The sequence below is a fragment of the Sus scrofa genome, chromosome 1 (assembly GCF_054392235.1).
Source record: "Sus scrofa isolate SSC_HxYL_T2T_F1_AM1 chromosome 1, Sscrofa_HxYL_maternal_Yorkshire_Landrace_v2.0, whole genome shotgun sequence".
NCBI lineage: Eukaryota > Metazoa > Chordata > Mammalia > Artiodactyla > Suidae > Sus > Sus scrofa.
The window spans coordinates 213,844,751-213,871,074 of record NC_139383.1 but is presented as its reverse complement, the minus strand read 5'-3'; the positions used below and the strand labels follow the sequence as shown (position 1 = coordinate 213,871,074).

The 26,324-nt window shown below is 40.1% G+C and overlaps 2 protein-coding genes across 8 annotated transcripts in view; one reads left to right on the top strand and one right to left on the bottom strand.

Annotated features, from left to right (window-relative positions):
• Nucleotides 1-21,095, bottom strand: part of SLC24A2 (solute carrier family 24 member 2) — a 274,386-nt gene extending 253,291 nt beyond the window's left edge. For 5 of the 6 annotated variants that reach the window (XR_014831073.1, XM_021078223.2, XM_021078320.2 and 2 more), the window contains exons 1-2: nt 20,812-21,095; nt 17,816-18,900 (exon numbers count right to left, since the gene is read on the bottom strand). Coding sequence is in view for 5 of the 6 variants with exons in the window: in XM_021078223.2 (XP_020933882.1) it covers nt 17,816-18,745 (930 nt within the window). In the remaining variant the exon portion in view is untranslated. 6 annotated transcript variants of the gene reach the window in all.
• The window catches only part of LOC146407000 (uncharacterized), a 30,219-nt gene continuing 24,547 nt past the window's right edge, over nt 20,653-26,324 (top strand). The window contains exon 1 of one of the 2 annotated variants that reach the window (XM_084984204.1): nt 20,653-22,124. In XM_084984204.1, the coding sequence (XP_084840330.1) occupies nt 20,729-21,139 (411 nt within the window). In that variant the 5' untranslated portion in view covers nt 20,653-20,728 and the 3' untranslated portion in view covers nt 21,140-22,124. The remainder of the gene's footprint in view (nt 22,125-26,324) is intronic. The other variant, XR_014821023.1, reaches the window with a different exon arrangement.

Sequence of the window (26,324 nt, the reverse complement as noted above, 5' to 3'; positions counted from 1 at the left end):
CTAGGGGTTGAATCGGAGCCACAGCTGTCCAACTCGGGATCTGAGCCTTGTCTGCAACCTACACCACAGCTCATGGCAATGTCAGATCTTTATCCCACTGAGTGAGGCCAGGGATTGAACTCACATCCTCATGGTTACTAGTCGGATTTGTTTCACTGCACCACAATGGGAACTCCCACATATGCTACTTCTAAGTTCTCTATGGGCTGGAAAGCCAGGCAACCTCATTTATCTAAGTTCTGTACATGATAAAAGTAGACAAATTCTTATGAAGAGTCGCAGGAACTTGTTGTATGATTAAGTGCCTGAAATTTGAACAGTGATCTTCTGGCATCTATTCAATCGCTCAAAAATCCTTCTTTGATTCTTCGTTCTGTTCTGGATATCTAGGTACTGGATTTCCAGAAAAATAGAAGCTTATGGCATTGCAATCATATGCAAATACAGATTGCCAGAAAATGCTTTATTAATCTCTCAGGGTGATCACATGAACATTTTTTCAGGATATTCACATTAGAGCAATCCTTTCTATAAAGGCAATTTATTTGAACTCTACTCCAAAACTATGCTTGGAATCATTCTAATCCAATTTTCTAATATTCTTATTCAGCACTTGCCACCATCTCTTTGTGTCTGTGGTTTTATTCAAACGTGGGCTCAGATAATGATCCATTCCTATCCCCTCATTATCATACTGTCCCATGAGACAAGGGAAAGGCCATCTGCTCCCATTCCTTGATATAGAAAATTGGGGACAGATAAACACATATAACTCGTGAAATACTGGAACATTTTAATGAGGTAGCAGATACATAAAAATACTTTAAAATAGGTGTATAGAAACTAAAACGTAACATTGACCATCCAATGAGTTAGTAAGAATCTCAGACAAGCATTTTTTTTTTTACTTATGGGCTGGTTAGGTAAAGGTTAAAAAGAGGGATGAGGAGCTCAAAGCACATTGCAAAATACTTAATATTATTTTTCAGGTGGTTTAAAAAAAAATAAAACACTTTAAACTTCTATTAACCCAACTCTACAACTTTAAGAATTTTAATAGGAAGCCCCATGCTGATAGTATCTAAAAGAAGCTATTCAACTTCAGGTTTGTCCTATGATCCATATTTGCATGAGACTGAGCCGAAACAGTTGTATGATACTCTAAGCACTGTTTTACTGAGAACAAATAACCAAAAAGCATGCACTGGATCTGCCAAGAGGAAGGAAGTGGTGCTCAGGAGAGGTGTTTGGCAGAGACTCTGACCCAAGGTGACTATGTGCTGAACATCACTGGCAATACCACCCATTTGAGACCGGTCTCCCAGAGCCACACAGCGAAATGAGATAGAGCTGGATTAATTTTTAGCACAGTTTATGACTGTGCACCAGTGAAGCATGTGGTGCTACTTCCCAGGGCATTTAAATTCTTCCTTCTAAAGCACAACACTATCTTGTCCTGTTCTATTTGTTTTCCTTAAGTGTGTGTGACTTGCAGAGAATTAAGACGCCAAAACATATGTTTCCTAAGCCTGTTCTCACTTCTCACCTTCACTTAGACTTTCAAGGTCAGAGCTATTTGTGGCTCTCCACTTAATTGGACTTAAAATAAAAGGCAGCAGAAAACAGCAGATTTGTAATGGCCCTTCAAAGTAAGCATCAAACGAGCAGCCTGGAACATCTGAACCTATTTAAATAAATCAGCCTCTTGTTCGGGGCCCCAAAACTCCATCCGCCATGTTATCAGTCACTGTGCAGCTGAAGCAAGCTAGCAGCAAGAGAGAGGATGTTTCCTGAACCCCTTGGAAACCACTGGAACTCTGAACCAATTGTGTATTTTTATACACAGCAGGGTTGCATGGCTGAGTTCTCTTTACCCTCAGAGTGTGCTCATTAATCAGGTTTATGCAATTACTGTTCCTGCTAGACAATGACAGAGTAGATTGTTACTAGAATTGTTATTAGTTACCATATGTAGCTTCAAACACTTACAAAGCTTTGTTCAAAATGGATGCAAATGTTCCTAGGACCTAGAGTTGGGAGGTTATAGGTTTTGGAGCAGAGGGGGTAGATGGGCAGGACTGGCCCACAACCAAGATGTATTAAACTAAGTGCCAAGGTCCAGGCAGCAATATGGGCCAAGTTCACATCTGGGGATGAAGGACTGTGGCCCAAATGCTTTCCTGATAAGACTTCTGGATAATAAATCGGGAAAGAGATTTGATGACAAGAAACTCTCTTAGATTATACAAAAAAGAATCCAGAGTAGGTAAAAAAAAGGGGGGGGGTGATATAGCCATCAGATGACAAATATCCTGGGTCCAATGTTCAAGTAGATTCATATTCCTAGGTTCTCTATAATCAACAAGTCCTGGACCTCAAACAACCCCTAAATCCTCCTCTAGTCCTTAGCTTCAAGGGGATCAAACTTTTCCCTATACCCAACTTAAGGGATGAGGCAGCTTTAGGGTTGATCCAAAGGTTGCAAATCAATCAAGAAACAAGTAGACACTTAGACAACAATATGGACTAGCTTGGAGACCCAGTCCCAGTCTAGGAGCTGCCTCACCTATGGAGCATATTCCTTACCCCTCAGAATAGGAGAAAATATTTGCATATCATATATATGGTAAGAAACTTGCATTATATATATATATATATATATATATATATATAAAACTCTTATTAAACTCAACAGTAAGGCAAATAATCCAATTTTTAAGTGGGCAAAGGATTTGAATAGACATGTCTCCAAAGAAGATATACAAATGCCAATAAGCTCATGAAAAAATGTTCAACATTGTCATCCTTCAAGAAAATGCAAGTCAAAATCATAATAAGATATGAATTCACATTCACCAGGATGGGTAAAATCAAAAAGATGTACAATATCAAATGGTGGCAAAGATGGAGAGAAACTGGAATCTTCATACAATGCTGGTAGGAATTCAAATAATACAGCCACTTAAAATGTTAAACATGGAGTTCCTTTGTGGCACAGTGGGTTAAGGATACTGTGTTGTCACTGCAGTGGTTTGGTTCGATGCTGTGGCATGGGTTCAATTTCTGGCCTGGAAACTTCCACATTTCTAGGCATGGCCAAAAAAAAAAAAAAAAAAAAAAAAAAAAAAAAAAAAAAGCTAAACATACACAGAACATATGACCTAGTAATTCTACTCCTAAGTACATACCAAAGAGAACTAAAAACATATATCCACCCAAAAACTTGTAAGCAAATGTTCACAGCAACATTATTCATAAAGGCCAAAAAGTAGAGGTAACCCAAATGCCCAACAACTGATGAATGGATAAACAAAGTATGGTATATCCATACAATATGATACTTGGCCATAAAAACGCAACGATGTGGATGAACCTTGAAAATGTTATGCTAAGTGAAAGAAGCCACATATCATTTTATGATTCCATTTATAGAAATGTCCACAACAGGCAAATCTATAGCAACAGAAAGGAGATTGGTGGCTACCCGGGACAGGGGGAAAGAGAAAGGAGAAGTGACTATTAATAGACACAGGGTTTCTTTTTGGAGGTGATGAATACATTCTAAAATTAGTGGCGATGGCTTTACAATTCTGCGACTATACGAAAAACCAGTGAATTGCACACTTAGGGTGAATTCTATGGTATGTGAATTATATCTCAAAAAAACTGTTATAAAAAAAGTCAGTAAGTAGAAACATTATATAACGTTAGAAGGTAAGGAGAACTATTTTGAGGCCACAGCTGAAGTGATCTAGCTTTTAGAATTGAGGGCCCTTACTGTCCCTGACAACCACACTTGCAACCTGAGGGAACTGGAGAATGTCTAATGATTTCTGCTGAAGTCAGAAATTTGTTGCTTGCCACTTCACTTTAATATATAAGCTACTATGTTTTATGATTGCATCAGACCCAGACTTTTTATCATGAACACTCATCACCACCATTATCAACTTCTTGAAGGGGATTCAGTGCCCTTTTCTCTTCTGCCCCTGACACCAAATACTGCATATGGGATTGCTGTTAGTCCCCAAGTCAAGGGGAGCAATTTAATCCAAGACAGAAAATACAGATGCCAGCAAGCCAATATAAGGCCCAGCCATGACTGGATGAAGATGTGACAAGCTGAGATTAAATATTGATGATGTATATAAGAAAAGAGTAAGTACATTTACAGGGCAGTGACAGGAGGGCTCCAGAGAATTTCATGGTTGAGTGAGGTTCAGTTTCATAACAGGGAAACTGCTTCTCTCTTAATCCTCTGAAAGAACAGAGGGAAAGCAGGTTCAAGTCCGAACACTGAGGATTTGACTATTACTTAGGGATTAGTTGGGGAACTGCACCTTCATCTGGCTGCATGGGAGGAGGAGAGAAGAGGGCTGAGGGAGTGAGGTAAAGTCCTGAAATGACAGGACTTGGGGAGGTCAGGCTAATAGCACAGGGGAGGGACTCAGAGGAAAAGAGACCAGGAATAGAATATACATGTGGGGGGGGGAGGAAGCTGTATTCTGCTCAGCACTTTTCCTGTGCAATCACATCAAAATTCACAATCTCCCTAAGAGGGAAAGGCTATTATTTTTCTTAATTTATGGATAAAAACGTAAGCCCAGAGAGGTTCAGTAACTCACCCAAGATCACACAGCTACGATTATACTCGAGCCCAGGCTTAAATCATAATTCTATTGTGTTAACTCTTAACAATCATCCTCTCTCAGAAAACTAAGTCACAGTTCCTGGAATGCATCAATCAATCCTCAGAGCCTACCACATGCCTAAAATAATAGAAGCGGTAAAACATTTTTTTCATTGCTATCAGGTGGAGGAGATAAATGAAACTGACTCTGTCTACTTGAGTAGTTAGGGCAACAGAAGACAGTTTAAGTGGGAGGAATAGGTCTGTTGAAGGGGAAACCTGTATTTCTACTTGCAACCTGCTTGCCCAGCTCAATAACAGTCAAGCAGTAAAAGAGAAAATTATTTACAGGGCACCAATAACTTTGACCCTTTCTAAGAATGTGCTATGGACGGGTAAAGAAGCCCTCATTACCCCTTCAAAGGAACTAATCCCTTTTAATTAGACTTCTTAATTGGAGAAGTACTCTGAAGGAGATAAGTTCAGGACTTTATTACCTGACCACCTCTCGTATAGGTCAGTCCATAATTACAGATATATGCTTGTTTCTTTCTCATGAACAAAGAAGCACAGAATTTTCTAAGTTGGTGGGACCCTTCCTTTTCATAGGACACACTTGGGGAAAAGTGCCTAGACCAGGGTTAGACAGCCACTGTGGGGATGAAAGGGACTCCATTGCTTCAGGCTTGATTCCTGCCAATGAACGATTCTGAGTGCATCCTGTAAGCTGTAAACTTGGTATTAATATAGCCTGGTACCCATACCCTTTCCAAACATGTCAGTTTTTCCCAGGACAAGAACCATGTCTACATCATTTGGTTTACAAATCCAATCCTTCATAAAAAGGTAACCAACGATCTGAAATGTAGCTTTTAGTCCTTCTTGCCAAGATTCTACTTCTCTCTGATTTCATACCTTCCTTTTTCATCTGCATTCCTTTCCCATCTGATGCAAGCTCGTCGGGAACCCAGGATGAGTCAAGGCTCAGGAGCACATCATTCTCTGATCTGCACCTTCCTTACCCTGCAATCAGCCTATATCAGAGCCACAGGGGGTAAAAAGCAAAGCCACCACCAGCTTAAAGGGCACCTTCGTAGAATTAAGAAAAGGCACCCCCTTCCTCCGGGCAGCCACACAGCACGTTCATTAGAGTGAGGTTTGATTTTCTCATCTCCTTGTTCAGACAGAAGCCCTCATGTAATAAATCAACACAGCCTTGCAGGGCAGCCCCACTAAGAGGAAGAAGGAAAAAAACGTTTTTTTTTTTAACATGATATTTTATTTATTTATTTATTTTTTTGGCTGTACTGGAGGCATGTGGAAGTTCCTGGGCCAGGGATCAAACCTGCATCATAGCAGTAAACTGAGCTGCTGTGGTGACAATGCTGTGTCCTTAATGGGCTATGCCACGAGAGAACTCCTTAACATGGTATTTTTAAAAACTTAGGTCACAACTCATTGGCAGGTTGTGAAATTCTTTTAGGGTTGAAACTAGTATTTCTAATGAAATGGAAAATACAAGATATATAAAAGTGCCTCCCATTTAGAGTTCATTCTTATATGTATATGTAAACATATACATAAGTATGTGTATGTGCATGTGTGTGTGTGTGTGTGTGTGTGTGTACTGGATTGAGATGTAAAATATATTTCTTAGTGGGGATCATGGTAAAAAAAATATCTAAAAGTCACTGATTTAACACAGGCTACTATGAAATGTGCATCTAATTTGAAGGTTTGCTTTGTCTTTATTCCCAAATGCCCAGGGGGGAAGCACTGAGAGATCCAGCATGCATTTACGGGTCAGACAGTCTAACACCACTAAATTTGGACCTTAGGCGATTATTTACATGTTCTGGTCCTCAAGGTCCTGATCCACAGGTGGAGATGATATCTGTTTCAGAATGCTGATGTGGCAGTAACCTGGGATTAGGCACAAGGCCAGTTTTCTGATCTTTCTCTCTACTTTGGCCAGATTAGCAGAGACTAGTCCAGGGATACACATGCAGCTGCCCTTGAAAGTTTTCACTGCCAGAAGCCACAAAGCTAAGGATGTGTGGAGATCTGCAATGAACTTTAAATGATTTTCTCCCATGAAAGTTGTTCTCCTGTCTGCCTGGAAGAACTACCTCCCACAGCATGCTTAAGTGAAAATTACTGTCTAACCAAGTCAATTAAATCGTCTGCAAGAAAATATTACATGTAAATCATGTTGGGAAAGAGTTTTGTGCTAGGGGTAAGGTTAGAATCTGGTCTTCTGTTTTAGGTAAATGTGTTAGATAAGTTTGCTGACATGGTTAGAATACACTACGTAGTAAGTATGAGAGCTTTTGCTGACAGAAATGACAAGCTGAAAGTAATCATTTAGATCATGTGGGCCAAATCTCCTATTTTCCATATTTGGAGATAGGGGTTCTAGGAGGTATAGGATACACCAACATCACAGGGGTGGGGGCATAGTCCAGGCCCTAGGAATGTCATTTCTTTTTCTTTTTCTTTTTTTTTTTTTTTTTTTTTTTTGTCTTTTCTAGGGCCACTCCTGCGGCATATGGAGGTTCCCAGGCTAGGGGTCTAATTGGAGCTGTAGTCGTCGGCCTACACCACAGCCACAGCAACGGGAGATCTGAGACACGTTTGTGACCTACACCACAGCTCAGGGCAATGCCAGATCCTTAACCCACTGAGCAAGGCCAGGGATCGAACCCACCACCTCATGGATCCTAGTCGGATTCGTTAATCACTGCGCCATGACGGGAACTCTGGGAATGTCATTTCTTAACTCCTGGGTCATGAGGCCTCCTTCTTCAGAATAATTCATCCTTTAAAACAAAAATTGCAGAAACTTCCTGCCTTGATTTAGGTGTAGGAATGTGGGGAGGGATGAGAGCTAAAGTTAGTGATTCTCAGCATATGTTTGTAAGAGATCTTTGAGTCATCACAGCAAAGACACAAAGGACACGTGAAATCTGCAGTCTATATGTGAAAAATTCTCAAAAAACATATTTTTCAAACTCCCAATTAAAAAAATAGAAAAGTATGAAATGCTGCTTCATCTGTGAAACTGAAAAACACTAAAAGTTATAATAATAACACTACTAAGGAGGTAGCAACATAGCAGAAACTTGAAAAAGCTCATAAACTTTGATCCAGAATTTCTGCTTCTCCAAAATCAGAAATTCATGTGTAAGGTTACTGGTTGCAGCATTTTTTTAAACAGTAGTGAAATATAAAATGAAAATGACTTTCTATATTATTATAATGCTAAAGTGAATAATATTTTAGAGCAACATTTAATGATATGATGAAATGTCCATAATAAATTTTAAAATGGTATATAGTCAACATGAATTTAAAGTTGTGAGAGTTCCCACTGTGGCTCAGCGGAAACAAATCTGACTAGCATCCATGAGGATGCAGGTTTGATCCCTGGCCTTACTCAGTGAATTAAGGATCTGGCATTGCTGCAAGCTGTGGTGTAGGTCACAGACGTGGCTTGGATCTGGCGTTGGTGTGCCTGAGGCTGTGGCTGGCAGCTGTAGCTCCAATTTGACCCCTAGCCTGAGGACCTCCATATGCCGTGAATGTGGCCCTAAAAAGCAAAAAAAAAAAAAAAAAAAAAAAAAAATTTTAAGTTGCACATATCCAATATCATTCTTATTTAGATATACAGGTATGTATGTATATGTGTGAGTATGTTTGTGTGTGTGTGTGTCTAAGAATACATGTAAAAATGTGCTTAGTTATTTCTGAATGATGCAATGGAGAGATTACAGGCTATTTTAAATTTTCTTTTTTGTATTTTGATGTGTTATTATAATCTTGTACAATGAATATATTTAGTATCTGGTGAAATATTATTTAAAGGGCTAATCTACAATTTAAACTTCCTGGTAGAATTGCCTTTTAGATTTGATTTGACTCAAAATTTGCCATTTTAGGATTCACTGATGAGGAGCTTTATTACATGCTCAGGTGAAATATTCTGAAAGTATACGATTAAAGTACGTATTTGCATCCCCTGTTATATGCATTATCATTTGACAAATCCAAAGTCTAAAGCATGTATTTTGGCAATATGATGAATTAAACATTCGGAGAAACCATTTTCAGTATATATGCTTCAAAATGTTAGATACACACACACACACACACACACACACATATATATTTCTTTTTAGGGCCACATCCACAGCATATGGAAGTTCCCAGGCTAGGGGTCAAATCAAAGCTACAGCTGCCAGCCTATGCCACAGTCACAGCAATGCCAGATCCTTAACCCACTGAGCAAGGTCAGAGATCAAACCCGCCTCCTCATGGCTACTAGTCTGGTTCTGCACTGCTGAGCCACAATGGGAACTCCCTAGCTATATTTTTTGATACATTTTTAAATCACTCAACTATGTTAGTGAGGATGTAGGGATTTCTTACAACCCAGAACACCAACAAAACACAAATCCAGAGGGGTCTGTGTTGCTTTACCTCTGAGGTATTTGGCATTCCTCAGTGGCCAGAGACTAGGATTATGGAAGCTACAAAATGAGGCCTGCTAGGCAGAAGATATTTCAGAGACCTCTACTCCCAATAAGTTAGAAATCCTAAAGGGTTGACACTCTTAGTAGGTGAATAAGAGGGAAAAAATACCTGCCTAGCAAAGGGACATAGTAGAATGTGCCTATTTTGGTCTTGGTTTTGACTGTTACTAAAGAAAAAAAAAAAAAAAGGCAAGAAAAAAAAGTCTCTCCTAAGATTTTTAGCCACAGACTCACTTTTGGGTTAGGAGTCTGAATTCACACTTGCTGGGTAGGAAAAAAGTCCAACATTTAGATTAGAATGATTCCAGGTTGGTTGGGCTCCCAGGCACCTGACAGAAATGCAACACAGTCCTCTGTTGGGATACACTTAGAACCTAAAACCTCAATGACTCCCTACAGATAAAGTTCCAAGGAATATGAGTTCAAAGTTTCAAAATAAATCACTAGATACATAAGGAAGCAACCCCACAGTAAACATAAAACAACACAACTAGATCTGCAAGGGTACTAACATTAGAAATACCAATTATGGGAGTTCCTGCTGTGGCACAATGGGTTAAGAATCTAACTGCTCAAAAAAAAAAAAAAAAAAAAAAAAAAAACCCCTAAAGAAGTGTCCATCTTGGCACAGCAGAAACAATCCACCTAAGAACCATGAGGTTTCGAGTTCGATCCCTGGCCTTGCTCAGTGGGTTAAGGATCCAGCATTGCTGTGATCTGTGGTGTAGGTCACAGACGCAGCACAGATCTGTGTTGCTGTGGCTCTGGCATAGGCCAGCAGCAACAGTTCTGATTAGACTCCTAGCCTGGGAACCTCCACATGCTTTGGGTGCAGCCCTAAAAGGACAAAAGACAAAAAAAAAAAAAAAGAATCTAACTGCGGTGGTTCAGGTTGCTGTGGGGGTGTGGGTTCAATCTCCGGCCCAGGAACTTCCATATGCTGCAAGGGAGCCATTAAAAAAAAAAAAAAGAAATATCAATTAAGGATTATAAATATATTTAACACGTTTAGAAAAAGAAAACATTAAATAATGAATAAATAAGAATGAAAATCAACCTGAAAGGGGTGAAAGAGAGTCACAAAAATCTTTTAGAAATGAAAAATATAATTACAATTAGAAACAAAACACATGAGCACCACAGCAAATTAGACAAAACTGAAAATTAGAAAGTAGAAGGCAGATATAAAGAAATCAGAATGAGGAACACAGAAAAAGATGAGTAGTTAAAAGACATGAAGGACAAATTGAGAAGGTATAAGAGAACGACAAGTCGATGTACATACAACATATATCCAGTTAGAATTCGAGAAGATTATGGGAAAAATGAGGCAGAAGCAAAATTGGTAGAAGGCACTAAACCTCAAATTCAGGAAGTTTAATGAATCACAAATAAGGGATAAATAAGTGAGATAACCACACCTGACATAGCACAAAGAAAACACTGAACATCAAAAACAGAAAAAAACCTTAAAAGGAGTCAAAGAAAAAAGACAAACTTCTTACAAAGAAGCAGTATTTATACTGAGAGTAGTCTTTTTAACAACAAAAATGGAAGTCAGAGACAATGGAATTACTATTTTCAAAGCACAATAAGAAAATTTTCTACCCACCAAAACTATTCTTCAAGAACAAAAGGAAAATAAATCTCTAAGCAAATCTTATTAGCAGATACTTGCTAAAGGAACATATAAAGAATGTAAGTTAGCACAGGAAAAAATCATGGGAAAAAGGTCTGATATGAAAAAAAGAAATGAGGGAGAAAAAAATGGTAAAAATATGGGTATATCTAAAATAAAAACACTGACAGCATAATTTACAATGTCTAATTTGTAGGGTTAAAAAAGTGAAGATTATAACTCAATAAAGTTGTTATAAAATATCAAGATATTAAATTGTAGACTTCAAATCATATACAATAGGGGAGAGGTGATTGACAAAATGTTCTAAAGTCACTGGATTGTTTAATCAGGAGTGTAAAGATATTAACTTTATTGAGTTAAATACATGCATTAAAATGTTTAGGGTAAACATTAAAATAATAGAAATAGGATGTATAACTTCCAAACTATTAATGAGAAAAGCAGATTTTAAAAAATCAATCAAAAAATTAGGAGAAAATAATTTAAAAAACAGAAAGATTAGAACAAATAGAAAGTATGAAGAGCATGATAGAAAAAAAATCCAAGAAAAAAAATCCAAATGTAAGTTATCACAATCAATGTAAACCAACTATAATTTCCAGACAAATATAACAATTGTCAAACTGAATTAAAGAAAATGCTGCCATATTCTGTTTCCTAGAGACTTATCTAAAACAAAAGGTTGAAAATGAAAGAACAGAAAAACTAAACCAGTCAAATCCACACTGTAGATGTAGTTGCCTCCTCTGAAGAACAGTTTAATAATCTCATTTCTTGTTAAAGTACAAATTATCTGGTTCTACCAAAAAAACCAAACCAAAACAAAATAAAACCACTGCTATATAGCCCTGGGAAATATATCTAGTCACTTGTGATGGAGCATGATAATGTGAGAAAAACGAATGCATTTATGTATATGTGACTGGGTCACCCTGCTGTACAGTAGAAAATTGACAGAAGACTATAAACCAGCTACAATGGAAAAAATAAAAATTATTATTTAAAAAAACCAAAAAAAAAACAGAAAAAAAAGGAAGGAAATGGGGAAAGGGGAGGGGAAAAGGAGAGAGGAAGAAAGGAAACTGGAAGGGATGCTGTGATAGCTCCTTGCTCTCAACACTGCCAGGATTCAGAGTTTAGATCTTTGCTGTGAGAGTAGCAAGGGGAGCAGCCAAGGGCAATCTGACCTCTGTGTATGAACATCCATTGGGCTTTCTGAGTCTCTCGGACTGCCTCCTTCACTCTCTGAATCATATGCAGTACCTGAAAGGTTTGTTTTTAACAGAAGTAGAGGGAAACAAAGCAAGAAAGATAGCACAATACTGTATCTGTAGATCAACAAACATATTTGTGATATTGTGATTTATAAGAAATACATATTTGGACATTCAGATGACCAAAATACATGTCACATATGTATTTGGTTTTCCTTCATAGTTCTGGGCTCAGGGCTCTCAAAACCCCTGGAATTTTCTAAGTGTAGAGAGTGATAAAGATGTCTTATGTTAATGCAGTGACTTTTGGAAAGCACCTAAGGACGGGGGCTGGTTGCCAATGGAGCCAACTGTGTGATTTGAGGGTTGGAACTTTCAGTCTTCCTCCCTTGACCTCTAGGGAGAAGAAAGGAGCTGGAAGTTGAAATCAATTGTCAGTGGCCAATGGTTTAATCAATCACGCCCATGTAATAAAGCCTCCATAAAGTGAAGGTGCTGGGAGAGTGGGATGGCTGGAGAAGGCATGGAAGCTCCATGCCATTCCCCACGTTCACCCTACACATCTCTTCCAGCTGGCTGCTCCTGAGTTATACCCTGTGATAATAAACCAGTGATTTAGTAAGTGAAATGTTTCTCTGAGTTTTGTGAGATGCTCTATCAAATTAACTCAAGCCGGGAGTTCCCGTCGTGGCGCAGTGATTAACGAATCCGACTAGGAACCATGAGGTTGTGGGTTCGGTCCCTGCCCTTGCTCAGTGGGTTAACGATCTGGCGTTGCCGTGAGCTGTGGTGTAGGTTGCAGACGCGGCTCGGATCCCGTGTTGCTGTGGCTCTGGCGTAGGCCGGTGGCTACAGCTCCGATTTGACCCCTAGCCTGGGAACCTCCATATGCCGCGGGAGCGGCCCAAGAAATAGCAACAACAACAACAACAACAAAAATAAATAAAATAAATAAATAAATAAATAAAAATAAATAAAATAAAATAAAATTAACTGAAGCCGAAGGAGGGGATGATTGGAACTTCTGACTTATAGCAGGTCAGTCAGAGGTACAGGTAACAGGACTTGCAGTCTTGCATCTGAAGTGGAGGTGGAACAGGGGTAGTCTTGTAGGATTGGACCCTTAACCAGTGGAAAATTGACACTCTCTTTGGATAGAGAGTGTCTGCTGGTGTCCGAGAATCTCTTGGTATTCTGTAGGAAGCACATCCCACACATTGGAATTGGGTCTGGGGAACTCAAAAGAATACTACAATCACAGACATTTAGTCAGTTAAGAATTTTAGTGCCTATATTTTCTTTCTTTGGAGAAGGACAGAGTGTTTCCCAGTCTATTAAGTAATACCATCCCTTTATTTACTAGAAGGATGGTATCACCTTATCTTCCTTAAAATTTGTACATTAATTTTACTAATTTACTGATTAGGTATGGAGGGGGAACAAAGGTTGAATTTAAAATGTATTCTGTGCCTTAAGCAAGCTTTGGACTATATATAAGTATTTATACTTATTTATGGTTTAGCATCTTACCAGAAATACTTCACTTTATAAGGAATGCTTTATAATATTATTTCAATTTCCATTTTCCCATGAACATTAATAGCAATTTGCATTGCACTCTGTTGGAAAACAGACTTTTCAGAAACATACCAAATGAATAAAGCAAGGTACACCTAAATTACTAAGTAGCCTACCTTCAACTATCCAGCATTAAGCATCTTTATTTAGACCATTCCCTTCATTTGAACTGGGCTGACTTGCTGTCAGATTACAGTGCCAAGTCTAAGAAGAAGTTAAATACCATGGACAGCTGCTTTCTAGGCCAATGACAGCCTAGCACCATAGCAGATCAACGGACCTCAGCAGCCCGGCCAGGCACACAGCAAAACATGCCAGATGCCCTGAAACTCCACTGTTCTACATCCTGCAGAATTCAAATTAATTCCTAACAGCTATGGAGAGGTCTTTAGAAGAGAGTCCCCATCATTTATAAATAAATGTACCCTTAAAAGAAAAATCTCTGTTTAGCATAGACATTTCTAAGCCCCAGTCAATGGCCTACTTACTTCAAGCAAAATTCTACAAAATAAAATTTCAGGACAACAAAGGCATTTGAAGTTTTCCTTGGCATTTATAATAATATCTTCCCTGCATATATTCACTGTATATGAACTCGGAATTATAAATATTATAATATGACATATATCACACTCCCCTAAGGGAGACAGCCTGCTTAACTCAATGATTCACAGACATGAACTATAATCTTCAAGGAATGTTTTGAAATTCTCAAATTTGAAATAATTTATTCTGATTCACTTTTTTTTTTAAGAACGAAAGATGAAAGGAAGGGAACTAACATTTACTGAATAATCCACATTTGCCAAGGACTTGGCTGCTTAACATTCATTTCTTCATTTAATAATTTTCCCAACTTTTTGAGGTAGGTATTATCATGTTCATTTTCCAAATCAGGAAATAGAGGCTCAGAGAATTTATGTAGCTTCTCTGATGTCACAGGACTGATTACACACCTGAGTTAAAACCTTTTTTTCCCTAAATCAAAGCCCAGGATCTCTTTACCATGTCATGATACTACATGACATTTTAAAATGGGTAATACTATCACTAAAAGACATAATATCAAAAAACCACAGAGAATAGAAGAGTTAAAGAAAATGAGAAACTACTACTTTAACTATGGGAAAATGTTTACATTTTCTATTCTTCCATGCTTCACAGTTGCCTCATCAATAATGGAACCAAATTAAGATTTTCAACTTTTCTATGAAGCAAGTAGTTTCAAAGACATATCATCTCCCAGAGCCCAGTAGAACTGATGAGTTTTTAGCAAGAACCATTGATGACTTGCATAAAAATAAATGAAATATGTTTCTTCCACTTTCCAATTCTCTCCTACTTCATAATTGTGCAAGTAAGACAATGATATAGTTTTGCCTAAAAACATGCTTTGTATTTTGCCTCCTCAATTCTTGTACCGTACATTTCTATGAAGACTCCACTGAGGGCTGCCTTTGGCTTAGGACCTTTTTTTCTGAGTGTTCTGATGACGTGAGAAGAACTGACTTAGGTAGGAAAAGTGGTGTTTTCAGCCACAAATCAACTTTGCAGATCAGAGACTGAGACAGCCATGCTCAAGGATTCATCCAGCCTTGGGACACCTTATGTTCAGTGCTTAAAGAGCAAAATCTCCATAACATTCTGAAATCAGGCATCTGATAAAGACCAGCTGCTAAAAAAACTTTTTTCCAACCATAATTCAAAAGTAAAATTGGCAAGGTGAAATTTTCTAAAGGAAGTCACACATCATCATGTACTGTTCCACTAAAAATATCTGTGTTCTACCATTTTTGAGAAATACCAAACAAGACATAGCTATGTTAAAAAATTCTGGTCCCATGATAATGAATAGTTCAATGTAGTTACCAAATACCAAAATAAATAATAATGATTAAATGAAATAAACTAAAGCTATTTGATGCTCAAAGGAAAATAAACAACATATTTTGAGGGTAAATCAGAAGCAGGAAATATAGTCATGAATATAATATGCTTTCTTTTTCAATTAGGTAAATCCAGAATTCCAAAATTTTTATTTATTTATTTTAACTTACTTTGATTTTATTTTTTGCTTTTTTAGGGCCACACCTGAGGCATATGGAGGTTCCCAGGCTAGTGGTCTAATTGGAGCTACAGGCACCAGCCTACACCACAGCCACAGCAACGCAGGATCTGAGCCTTGTCTGCAACCACAGCTCATGGCATTCCCAGATCCTTAACCCACTGAGCAAGGCCAGGGATCAAACCTGCAACCTCATGGTTACTAGTCGGATTTGTTTCCACTGCACCACAAGGCGAATTTCAAAATTTTTAAAATGTATAATATTAGGCACAGCAAAAACTATGGCTATGAATAATACCTTTAAAGAATGTCAGCCTAAGTTATCAACATTTAAATTACCATAAAAACTACATGACAGTAAGTTAATATAGTAGGTAACAACCCTGCAAGAGTTGATTTAATGAGTGACTTAAAATTGATTAAAAACTGTATGTAAACTATACTTTAAAAGTTATTACTAAATGCACAAAACCAGTTCCTCCACCTCCCCCATCAGAATACAAAATCCCCCTCCAATCTTCAATACACCATGGACTGCTCCGAAAATTCCTTTTTCATATGTGTTGCCAATATAATCTTTAGCTGAGTCTGTGTCTAAGTTAATGAAGTTTCACTGTGGCGTAACAAAATGAAAAAGCAATGAGTTCTCAAAAAGACTTTTTATCCTTGATGTGTCCAGGATATTTATAAGACACCAAGTCATTTCCTTGTCTCTAAAAAATTATGCCTTTCCCTTGGCAATTGTTCAGCATTTTAATTGGAATAAACACAGAGATTACTAACAGAAACCACTCAAATTTGCAGTCTGGCTTGAGGAGTGGGCTTGAGGGATCATCCTTTAGGCTATAAAATTAGATCAGGGAGGGGGCTCCAGTGATGACCCCATCTTATGCCCTCAAGCATACCACATCTGCATGCTTATTTGCCATGATTTTTTTTGCTCCATTTTCCTACAAACAACCACATACCGAGTAGAATGTTAGAAAAAAAATACAGTAAAAAACATTTTTCTTTCGCATGGAATAAACAGAAACATTACTAGTGGGTTTTTTTTTGTGTGTCTGTGCTTTGTTTACATTTCATGGTTGCTACAAAAATGATGGACAGTCATCAAACTGGAACATAAAGGAATTACGGTAAATTAATATCATTTTTTTCCATTCTGGACAAAACATCTCACCCTCCACTCAACATCTGTTTCTTGCATACATGAGAATTTCCCCAGATGCTAGTATGAAAAGTCTGCATATGTATTTTGGTTTTCTGTTTAAATTCACATTCAGAGATGACATTCCAATGTTAGGATATAAATCAAAATTGCATTACTCTATATAACATAAAATTTTATTGATGCTGCCTATTGATTATCTTAAAAAATAGTTTATATTTTTGCAGATCAATTTCTTCTAAGCTCTTTACCAATTTGCCTGCTACCTAAGTAGCAGGATGGCCACCACTGTCATTAAAACTCCATCAAATCCTACCATAAAGAGTATTTTGCGTCATGTTTGTCACGGCATGCAAAATGGGCCACTGAGCTACAGAGGCAGGCAGAAGGGCTTGTCACTGACTTGCTTTCATGGATACAGATCAGTTTTGGTTGAGCGGTCTGAAGCATTACTGTGTGAATCAAGAAGAATGGCCATGACACACGCTAACAACCAGTCCAGCTATGCCCTAGGCCGCTGACTTAAAGCTCTGGTGATACAAACTTTCTTCCCTAAGCACCTTTAAAGAGACAGTTCTTGATAACTGTCACCTGTCCATTTAAATAGAAAAAGCTCTGCAATTTACAAGGCATACACACTTTCCCATGAAAGTAAAACTGCTGACAAAATCATTATTCCTACTTTCAGAAAATAAGAGACAAAGAACTGCTGAGTCTACTCTGGGAAGCTTATGTAACCTATATTTACAAATGTTTTACTCTGAGGCAAGTAGCTTGAGGACTTTGCAGATATTCCCCAGAATACGCCCCCCCCAATTATTATTCCCACTATCATTTTAGTCTGGCTCTCAGAGAACTGCAGTAAGCATCCGGCCACCCATGACAGCCCCAAACACCAACCCATTAAAAAAGTGGTAGATCTCAAAAATATATTAATTCAAACTATGGTCAAGAAGAACATTAAATAAACAACCACCACCACCAACCTTTGCTTGGGCCTCTGGTGCTGTCACCTTGACGACTTTGTTGCGATTTATCATTTGCTTCACCCATCTTTCTACTTGGACGTTGAATTTCATGAAAACCACATAGCCAAAGTAAGCTGTTAAGAGAAGCAAGCTTTCCCACCACATGATAAAATTATCCAGGAAAAATATGATCAGCATGATCAAGTCAATGATGTAGAAGGACACATCCCGAAAGAGTGGCCACCACGTCAGGTTTAAGATTTCTCTGGAAAACAGAGCACACATGCCAATGACAAAGAGGATATTGAACACCGCTGAGCCCACGATAGTACCAATGCCGACATTGCTATGAGCAATAAATACCCCTATGAGAGACGTGAAAAGTTCTGGGGCTGAGCCCCCAGCAGCCATAAAGGTGGCTCCAGCCACATCATCAGAGATGCCCAGTTTTTCAGTGATGACAGTCAAAGAAGGAACAAAGAACTCATCGCAGACAATAGCTAAGGCTATGAACATGTAGATCATTCCAATGACATGGAGAATGATGGCACCTTTTCTTCGCTGCTCGAGAGAGAAGATGTCTCTTGGGTAGTCTCCTTGGGCATGATCTGTACTATTCTCAGATTTGCCTTCCTGAGAAAGAGGTGGCTGTGGAGTATAATCTTGAATCTTGTCATTTAAATCTAAGAGAGTTCTTTGATGGTAACTGTGTGCTACCCTGGGCCCACTTGCACCACTGGCCTCTCCTGTGCTCTGTGTCTCTGTCTCAGAAAAGGCACTGATTGAAAATGGGACAGTGCTAATGGCTACCAGGCCCATGAAAAGGCCTAAGATTCGAATTAACTTCAGTTTTTTTCTGACATTATAATGTCTCCTGCAGCCAGATGATGACTTATCTGAACACCATTTCTCAAGGAACATGATGGTGGTGCTTTGGTGCAGATCCATCCTGGGTGTTCTGGTGGATATGGCAGTCTTCAAATTGCAGACTCAACCTGATGGTTCTTTCATACTTTTCCTCACTTTACAGTTAATGGTGCTTAAGGGGTTCTTCCACAATCAGGAAATCTTATGCTTCACAGGAAACAGTTTCAACATTTAGGCTTAAATAAAAATAAAAACAATGATATGTAAATCATAAAATCATGTCTTTCTTTAATTTTTTTTTTTTTTACAAAATTACTTGGCAGATATGAAAAAACCCTATCATATAGCCATGTGACCTTGGGTAAGTTACTTAACTCTTCTGTGCCTCAGTTTATCCATTTCAAAAATTAGGACAATTACAGTACCAAGTTCTGCTTTGAGGATAAGAGGAGTTGAAATACATGAAGCATTAAGAGTAGGATGTGACACATATTAGGCACTTATGACAAGATACGTACAAATGCAGACATTTTGGTAAATCCAATGTTAGAGGTAGACTATGTACCTATGCGAGCTAGGTACAAACATTTTATAGATGTAGAGGAAAATCTTTGTTTATCCCACCTTAAATCATGTAACAACCTCCCAGTGCTAAAAAAGATAACACTTCCTTTAGAATTATCTATGTATTTGACAACTGACAATTATTTATTGCATTTTCTTTCAGTCCAATTATATAATTCCAGTTTCAGGAACACTTTTCTGACTTAATCTATCACTTGGAAAAAGCTGAGGGTTTTAGGGGGTAGCACTCTTTTCCTGCACATACAAATATCTCAGGATATTATTTTTCATGAAAAGCCTCTCCTGTATCAGATGTAGAAAAGCAACTCTTAAAAATTTTATTACAAAAGAATGCTCTGATAACATGAACAATCTTCTCTAAATATCTAGACATTGTTTTCAGCTTATTTAAAAAAACCACCTTTAGATGTATTTAAAATAGAATACCTAGTAAATCAAATAACGTCTAACAAGTAGGCTATTTACAGAGATCAAATGTGTATTTCATAAACAATGTGCAAGTTGAAGTAATACTTCTCTCTACAAAATCTGCCAAAAGCAGTTCCAACACTGACTCTCTAGTAGGTTAGACATCCAAGCAGTTTTCATTTCCTATCTCCACAGAGAAGCAGAGTAAAATATCCAGACATGATAGCTGATATTCTGAAGGTTCCTTTTTTAAATTTTCTTTAAAAACACTGGATTTGGTTTTTTTTTTTTTTTTTTTTTTTTTTTTTCCTGGTGCTAAAGATTTCATTTTAGAAGCATTCGCTGAGATCATCTCAGGTGTAAAATAAGCTAATTAAACACACCGGTTACACACTGAGATTAGCTGCAACTCAGGTTTGCAGAGGGAGCATTAAGTCAAACCAGGCTGAGATGCTGTTACTCCTGAGATAAACCTAACCCATCACGGAGATTCTCGGCAGATGTCCATGCTTAGCGTGAACGATTAAGCGACCCACTGCGCTCCGGGGATTGTCACAATGCTGGGCCGGGGCAAACCGCAGCGACGGACTCAACTCCCAGAGTGCGCTATTAGCTGCAGCCCAAGCCTGGCTCGATCTGCAAACCCACCGCCCCGCTCCACGGGAGCTGCCTCCGCGGTCGAAGTGCACCCCCAACCGCGCCCCAACTTTGCCTTGTGTGGTCTCAAACTTTCCCTGGTGGGTTAATAGAAAAATAAAACTAAAGGACAGAAACCTCACTGCGAGCCAGGAACTGGGATGCAGCTTGGGAAGGGACTTGGCCAGAATCTCCCGTTGTTGGGTGGGTGCGTGGGTGGGAAGGGGGAGCTCCCCCACTGCGTGTATCCCCCCAACTGCAGGCCCTGGCCCGCGCCCCCCTCCCCCCAGGCGGGAAGCAGGGCGGTTGGGGTTGGGAGAAGCGGGGGATCGTAAACCGCGCCCAGAAGCAGAGAGAGTTGGCTAACTCCTTTCGGGGCCTGGGTCACCCTTGCCCACCGTGGAGACACCTGTGAGCCTGCAGCACAGCAGCAGGATGCGCGCAACCGGGACCCAGGGACAACAACCACTGCGGCCACTACGCCTGGCTCCTGGCGGGGCTCGGCCGCCCGCACTTACCGGGATCCGCCAGGAGGACACACGCACCGCGGGAGCCCGAGCGCGGCCGCTACTCCGGTCCTCCGCCTTCTTCGGCCCTCCGCCTCCTCGCTCCGAGGCCCGGGCTCGGGCTCCGGCTCGCGGTCGCTCTGCTCTCGCCGGCCGGGGCTGGGCTCGGGAGGAGACTGAGCTGCCGCGAGCCCCGCGCACCGCCTCTGGGGCTGCCCGGCCCCCGCCAGCCCCTCCCTCTCGGCTCTGCGCGGGGAGCGTGGCCGCAGCGCGCTCTGCTCCCGCGCCCTCTGCTCCACGCCTCCTGCGCGCAGAGGCGACGCCAGCAGCCGTCTCTTAGGAGATTTCTCCGCAGCGGGGACTGGGGTCAGGATTTGCAGCGGAGCAAGGACAGAGGAGAAATCGTACAGGTCGGTGACGCGCCTGATTCCCAAAGCCTGAAAGTGCTGCCAACTTTGGGGTCATCTATGCTGAGCACCTTCTCTTCAATTATCAGCAAAAAAATGAGGGTAGTCATATATTTCTTTGGGAGGCGATGTAATGTGTAATGGTGGAAAAGACGATCAGTGGAAAGGCAAGAAGACCTGCAGGGTTGTATGTTCAGGCCCAGGGCTTCTGAGGTCTCAGGTTTGGATGGCTGAGCCACCGAAGGGTTTTTAATTTTGCAGGCTGACCTTTAATTTCTTGGGTGATGAAGCTGAGGTCCAAGACAGTGTCATTTCTGAGTCATAGACAGCATCGTTCACTTGCTGTTCTCTGCACTCCAAGCTCAGTGCTTTTTACTGCCCTGTCTGGAAAGCAAGATCCCCCTGACCACAAGAAATTGAGTCAGGCATGTTGGAGACTGGAGGCAAGAATCCGGGCCAAAGAATGGGTGAAAATGTTACAGATCAGTTCCTGGGAGAAGCCCCCTTTACCACGCCCTGTGACCACCACCAAAACCGCCAAGAGGTACCTACCAGTAGAAACCTTTCAACAAACCTCCACCCTCCTACCCTCTGGAACTGGGGGGAATGTTGGTCATATCTAGTCAACTTGCTACCTCTCACTTTGGGTAAAACTCTGCCCTTAGACCTCTACATTTCCTCTTGATAAATCAAGAGAAGCCTTGGGAAATTAGAAATCTCTCTTTCTCTCATCAAAGCTAGGCATTTAAGACTACAGTCTTGCTAAGGATTTCAAGGTCCTATTTTGGAATCATAATCTGAACTGTTTTTATCTTAGCTTTTTATTTTGGAAAAATGCCAGACATTTACTAATGTAAGAGAATAGTATAATGAACCTCCATGGGGCCATCATCCAGCTTCAACAACTTTCAATTCATGGTCAGTTGTATTTCATCTATACCCTTTTTTCTTGTGCCATCATTTTATGGGTAAATATTTACAGAAAGCAAGGAAGTTATCAACCACTTCTCTGTCTGTGTCAAAAGACTAAGGAAGCAATTCACATAGGCTCTCACTAGACAGGGATGAATCAATCTGAGCACCAAAAATTGAAAATAATTGCAATTGTTTCAAACATAAAACATGATTATAAGTTCATAATGATTCTAAAGTAACTCTGGTCACTGTTGATAGGTAAGAGAGAATGAAGTCATTATTTTGAAATTATTTCAGAAAAAAAGAAAATAATCATGCATTTAATCTGCCTTTTCCATACAAACTAGACTTCAGAGTAACCAAGTTTTACTTTTCCCCTGTGCTTGTCCTTGCTTTCCTACGCTAACAATCTTAATCTTCTAATACAAGGATGCCTCTGGCTACATACGAGGAGATCTTGTATACAGGGTACTGCTTAAAAAGATCATAATGCATATATATTTTAAAATAAAATCACTTACACTACAATAGAATTTATTTTTTAAAAAATCACACCCCTCATATGAGGAGTTTTATAAATGTTATCCAGCTGACTCCCCCCACAGCCCAGAGATAACTCTGCATTTCCACCTCGTGGGAAGGGGGAATAAGACCCAGATGAAGACCCTATGAGTCTGTAGGTTGTACTGGTTGGAGTTTGTACTTAGCTGCATGTAATAGAAACTCATCCCTAGTGATTTAGCCAAATAAGGGTTTTTTTCTCATGTAAAAAAAGGAGTCTGAAAGCAGACTGTCCAAAGTTTTATACAAGAGCTCCATAATGCTATCAGGGAACACAAGTCCTGTATCTGTCTTACTTAGTGTATGACTTTTTTTCTCATACCCACAAAGTGGTTACCTCTTTCTGACATCACATCTGTGTTCCAGGCAGGGAGAAGGGAAAAAATGAAGGGTGAAAGACAGAAGTCTTCCTTGCTAGGCTTTGCCTTTTGATTTAGGAAAGGACACTTTATCAAAACTTCTCTTATATTTCACTAGTTACAACTTAGTCACATGGTCACACCCAGCTGCAAGGGGTAGAAAGTGTATGGGCTATTAGTCACCATTTAGAAAATCAGGGATCTTCTAGTAATGTAGAAGGAGGAAACAAATGTTAAGTGGGTGAATAGCAGTATTTGACACACAGTTCCATAGCAGCTCAGTGAGATTCACCTTGGACTGAAGATTTGGCAGCTGAACTGTCATCACTGTAATAAGGGAGAAAAGTATGGCATATTATTTGTCTCAGTCATACAATATGAACTGAATGACCAGGTCCATAGACCTTATGAACAGGTCATGATGAAAAAAAAGGAGCTTCAAGAGAAGATTTACTACCACCACATGGTTAGTTATTAAACAGTAGCCTTGATCAAGTTCTTTGCTGAGAGATTTAAGTAATCAATGGGTATAAATTATTATTAAAGAGGCAAGTCTTTATTTTTAGATACCTGCATAAGTATAAACATTAGATGGCATCATATTTATCCTTCTATTGACTGTATGATTTATTTGAACATAGAGTTTATGAGAGTATTGGTAATTACCAATTAAGAATGATGGGCTCTTTTTATAATTCTGGAGAGGAGCCTTTCAAAAATAGTAAGAATGTTACAAAGTATGCAGTCATACTTAAGCTAATAAGGACTTCTTAATATAAAACTGCTGAAGGGAAAAAGGAACCAGGTTCTGGGTTCAAGATGGTAACAAAAGAGGATCAGGACTTCATCTCCTCACACGAACACTCCAATCTACACACAGAACAACTTCTGAAAAAAGCAAATCGGAAAAACAAACAAACAAAAAACTTGACTGGATGGCTGGGGCATAATCTTACTGTAAACCCCACCCTAGTGTGGTAACCCACAGTCAGGAGGATACTCAACCAGAGTTCCTCCCTGAGGAGTGAAAGGTCTGAACCTCACACTAGGCATTCCCAACTTTTAAGCCCTGAGGGACAAGCCCCCCAGACATTTAGCTTTGAAAACCAACAGGGCTATAATGAGAAATGCCTCCCAAGGGTTCATGTGCTCAGACTCACCTGTCCCAGGGCCCTGAAGTGGCTGGTGGAAGGCACCCCAGACTTTGTGGGGAGGGGCCTACTTGCTTGTCTTGGACTGTTGGCTGGAAGGGCAGACATCTGAATTAACACACATTTGGGAGCCTGCTGGGATGCTCCCTAGGGGTGGAGACTGACAGGACCCATATTTTAGCTCTTCCTTCAGCCAGTAGGCACCATCTTTTTCTTTTTTAAACTCTAGGCTCTTCCTTTCTTTCTCTCTTTCTCCTTTTATTCTTTCTTTCTCTCTCCTTCCTTCCCTTCTTGCCTCCTTTTCTTTCTTTTCCAGTAAGTACCATCTCTATGCTCTCCCTCTGCCTCACTCCAGAGCACCAGTATCTGTTGGAGAGGTGCTCTTATACGTGTCTGGTGTCCCAGTTTTTACTTCTGGTGCCCAGTGTGCCACCAGGGGATGACCCTTGATTACCTGGCTCTGGTGGCCAGGGAGATTTGCATTTCTGGGTCCCATGGACCAAAACAATTGGAGAGATAATTCTTGGCAGGCTGCCACCCCCAAGCACGCTGCACAGAGAGCCGACTGAAACACACCCTAGTCTTTCTGTGAAAGAGGCCTATGTGCTTGTCCTGGAGTTTCAGCCTGAGGATCAGGCTTTAGGCTGACACACATCCAGGGATCTACAGACCTGCTTTCAGGGAAGCAGGTGAAGCACGTTATCTTTACACTCTCCCTGTGCCTCATTCGAGTGCACCAGCATCTCCCAGGTAGGGACTTATATACTCTTCTGTAGCCACAATTTTTGTGACTGCTGCCCATGGGATAGCTCTAGATCACCTGGCACTGGTAGCTAAGAGAGCTTACACTTGTGGTCCTGTAGCTCTGTATATATTTACATACTTGAAAAGCTGCTACTTGAACATCTGACTTCAGTCGGCTTAAATCTAGGTGCTGACTGAGATTCTCCACTTTGGGACACTAACAGGTTTTGGCACACCCTCAAGTACTGAAAGCCATTAAAAATAAAAGAGGCTGGAGTTCCCATCATGGCACAGCGGAAACGACTAGGAACCATGAGGTTTGGGTTCGATCCCTGGCCTCGCTCAGTGGGTTAAGGCTCTGGCATTGCTGTGAGCTGTGGTGCTGAGCAGACACGGCTCAGATCTGGCATTGCTGTGGCTGTGGCGTAGGCCGGGAGCAACAGCTTGGATTAGACCCCCAGCCTGGGAACTTCCATATGCTGCGCGTGCAGCCCTAGAAAGACGAAAGACAAAAAAAAAAAAAAAAAAAAAGAGAGAGAGAGAGACGTTGCCTGGACAATCACAAGAGTTTGAGGGCCAAGAGGCCAAGAGCTAGGGCAGAGTTCAATGATAAGTTTCACCTCCTATGTGAGACTACTCCTTCAAGCCTGAGAGAGGAGTCTGTTTTATCTAATGCATAGAAACCACCGCAAAATGAAGAATATGTTCCAAGTGAAAGAGCAATATAAAACATCAGAAAAAAACCTTAATTAAAACTGCCAAAAGGATTCTAGTTAACTTAGTAAGCACCCATATCATTTTCACATAGAAACACAGGATGGTAATGGTTTAAGGTAGTGCTGGGAAGGTTCCCTTGCCCCCATCCCAAATGACATCCCCCATGGGCACCATGCCTACAATTCTACCATTAGAAATGTGTTCTTTTGACTTTTTATTTTACATGTTTGGGATTTTTTACAGGAGGAAATGGCTCTAGAGTTATACCGATAATAAACAACTTTAGTTGTGACTTGACATTTAGACTGAAGGGAAACAAAATTCTAGTAAATTTTCATGAGGCAAAGACAGAGGAGAGAAAGCTGAGTGAGCCAGGAAGTTGTACACAACAAAAGGAAAGATGAACTTAGATGTTGTCAATTTAACCATCTCTTTTTCTTTCTTTCCATTTTTTTTTTTTTGTCTTTTTAGGGCCGCACCCATTGTATATGGAGATTCCCAGGCTAGGGGTCATATCGGAGCTGTAGCTGCTGGCCTACACCACAGGCGCAGCAATGCCAGATCCAAGCCAGGTCTGTAACCTACACCACAGCTCACAGCAATGCCAAATCCTTAACCCACTGAGCGAGGCCAGGGATCAAACCTGCGTCTCATGGATGCTAGTCAGATTC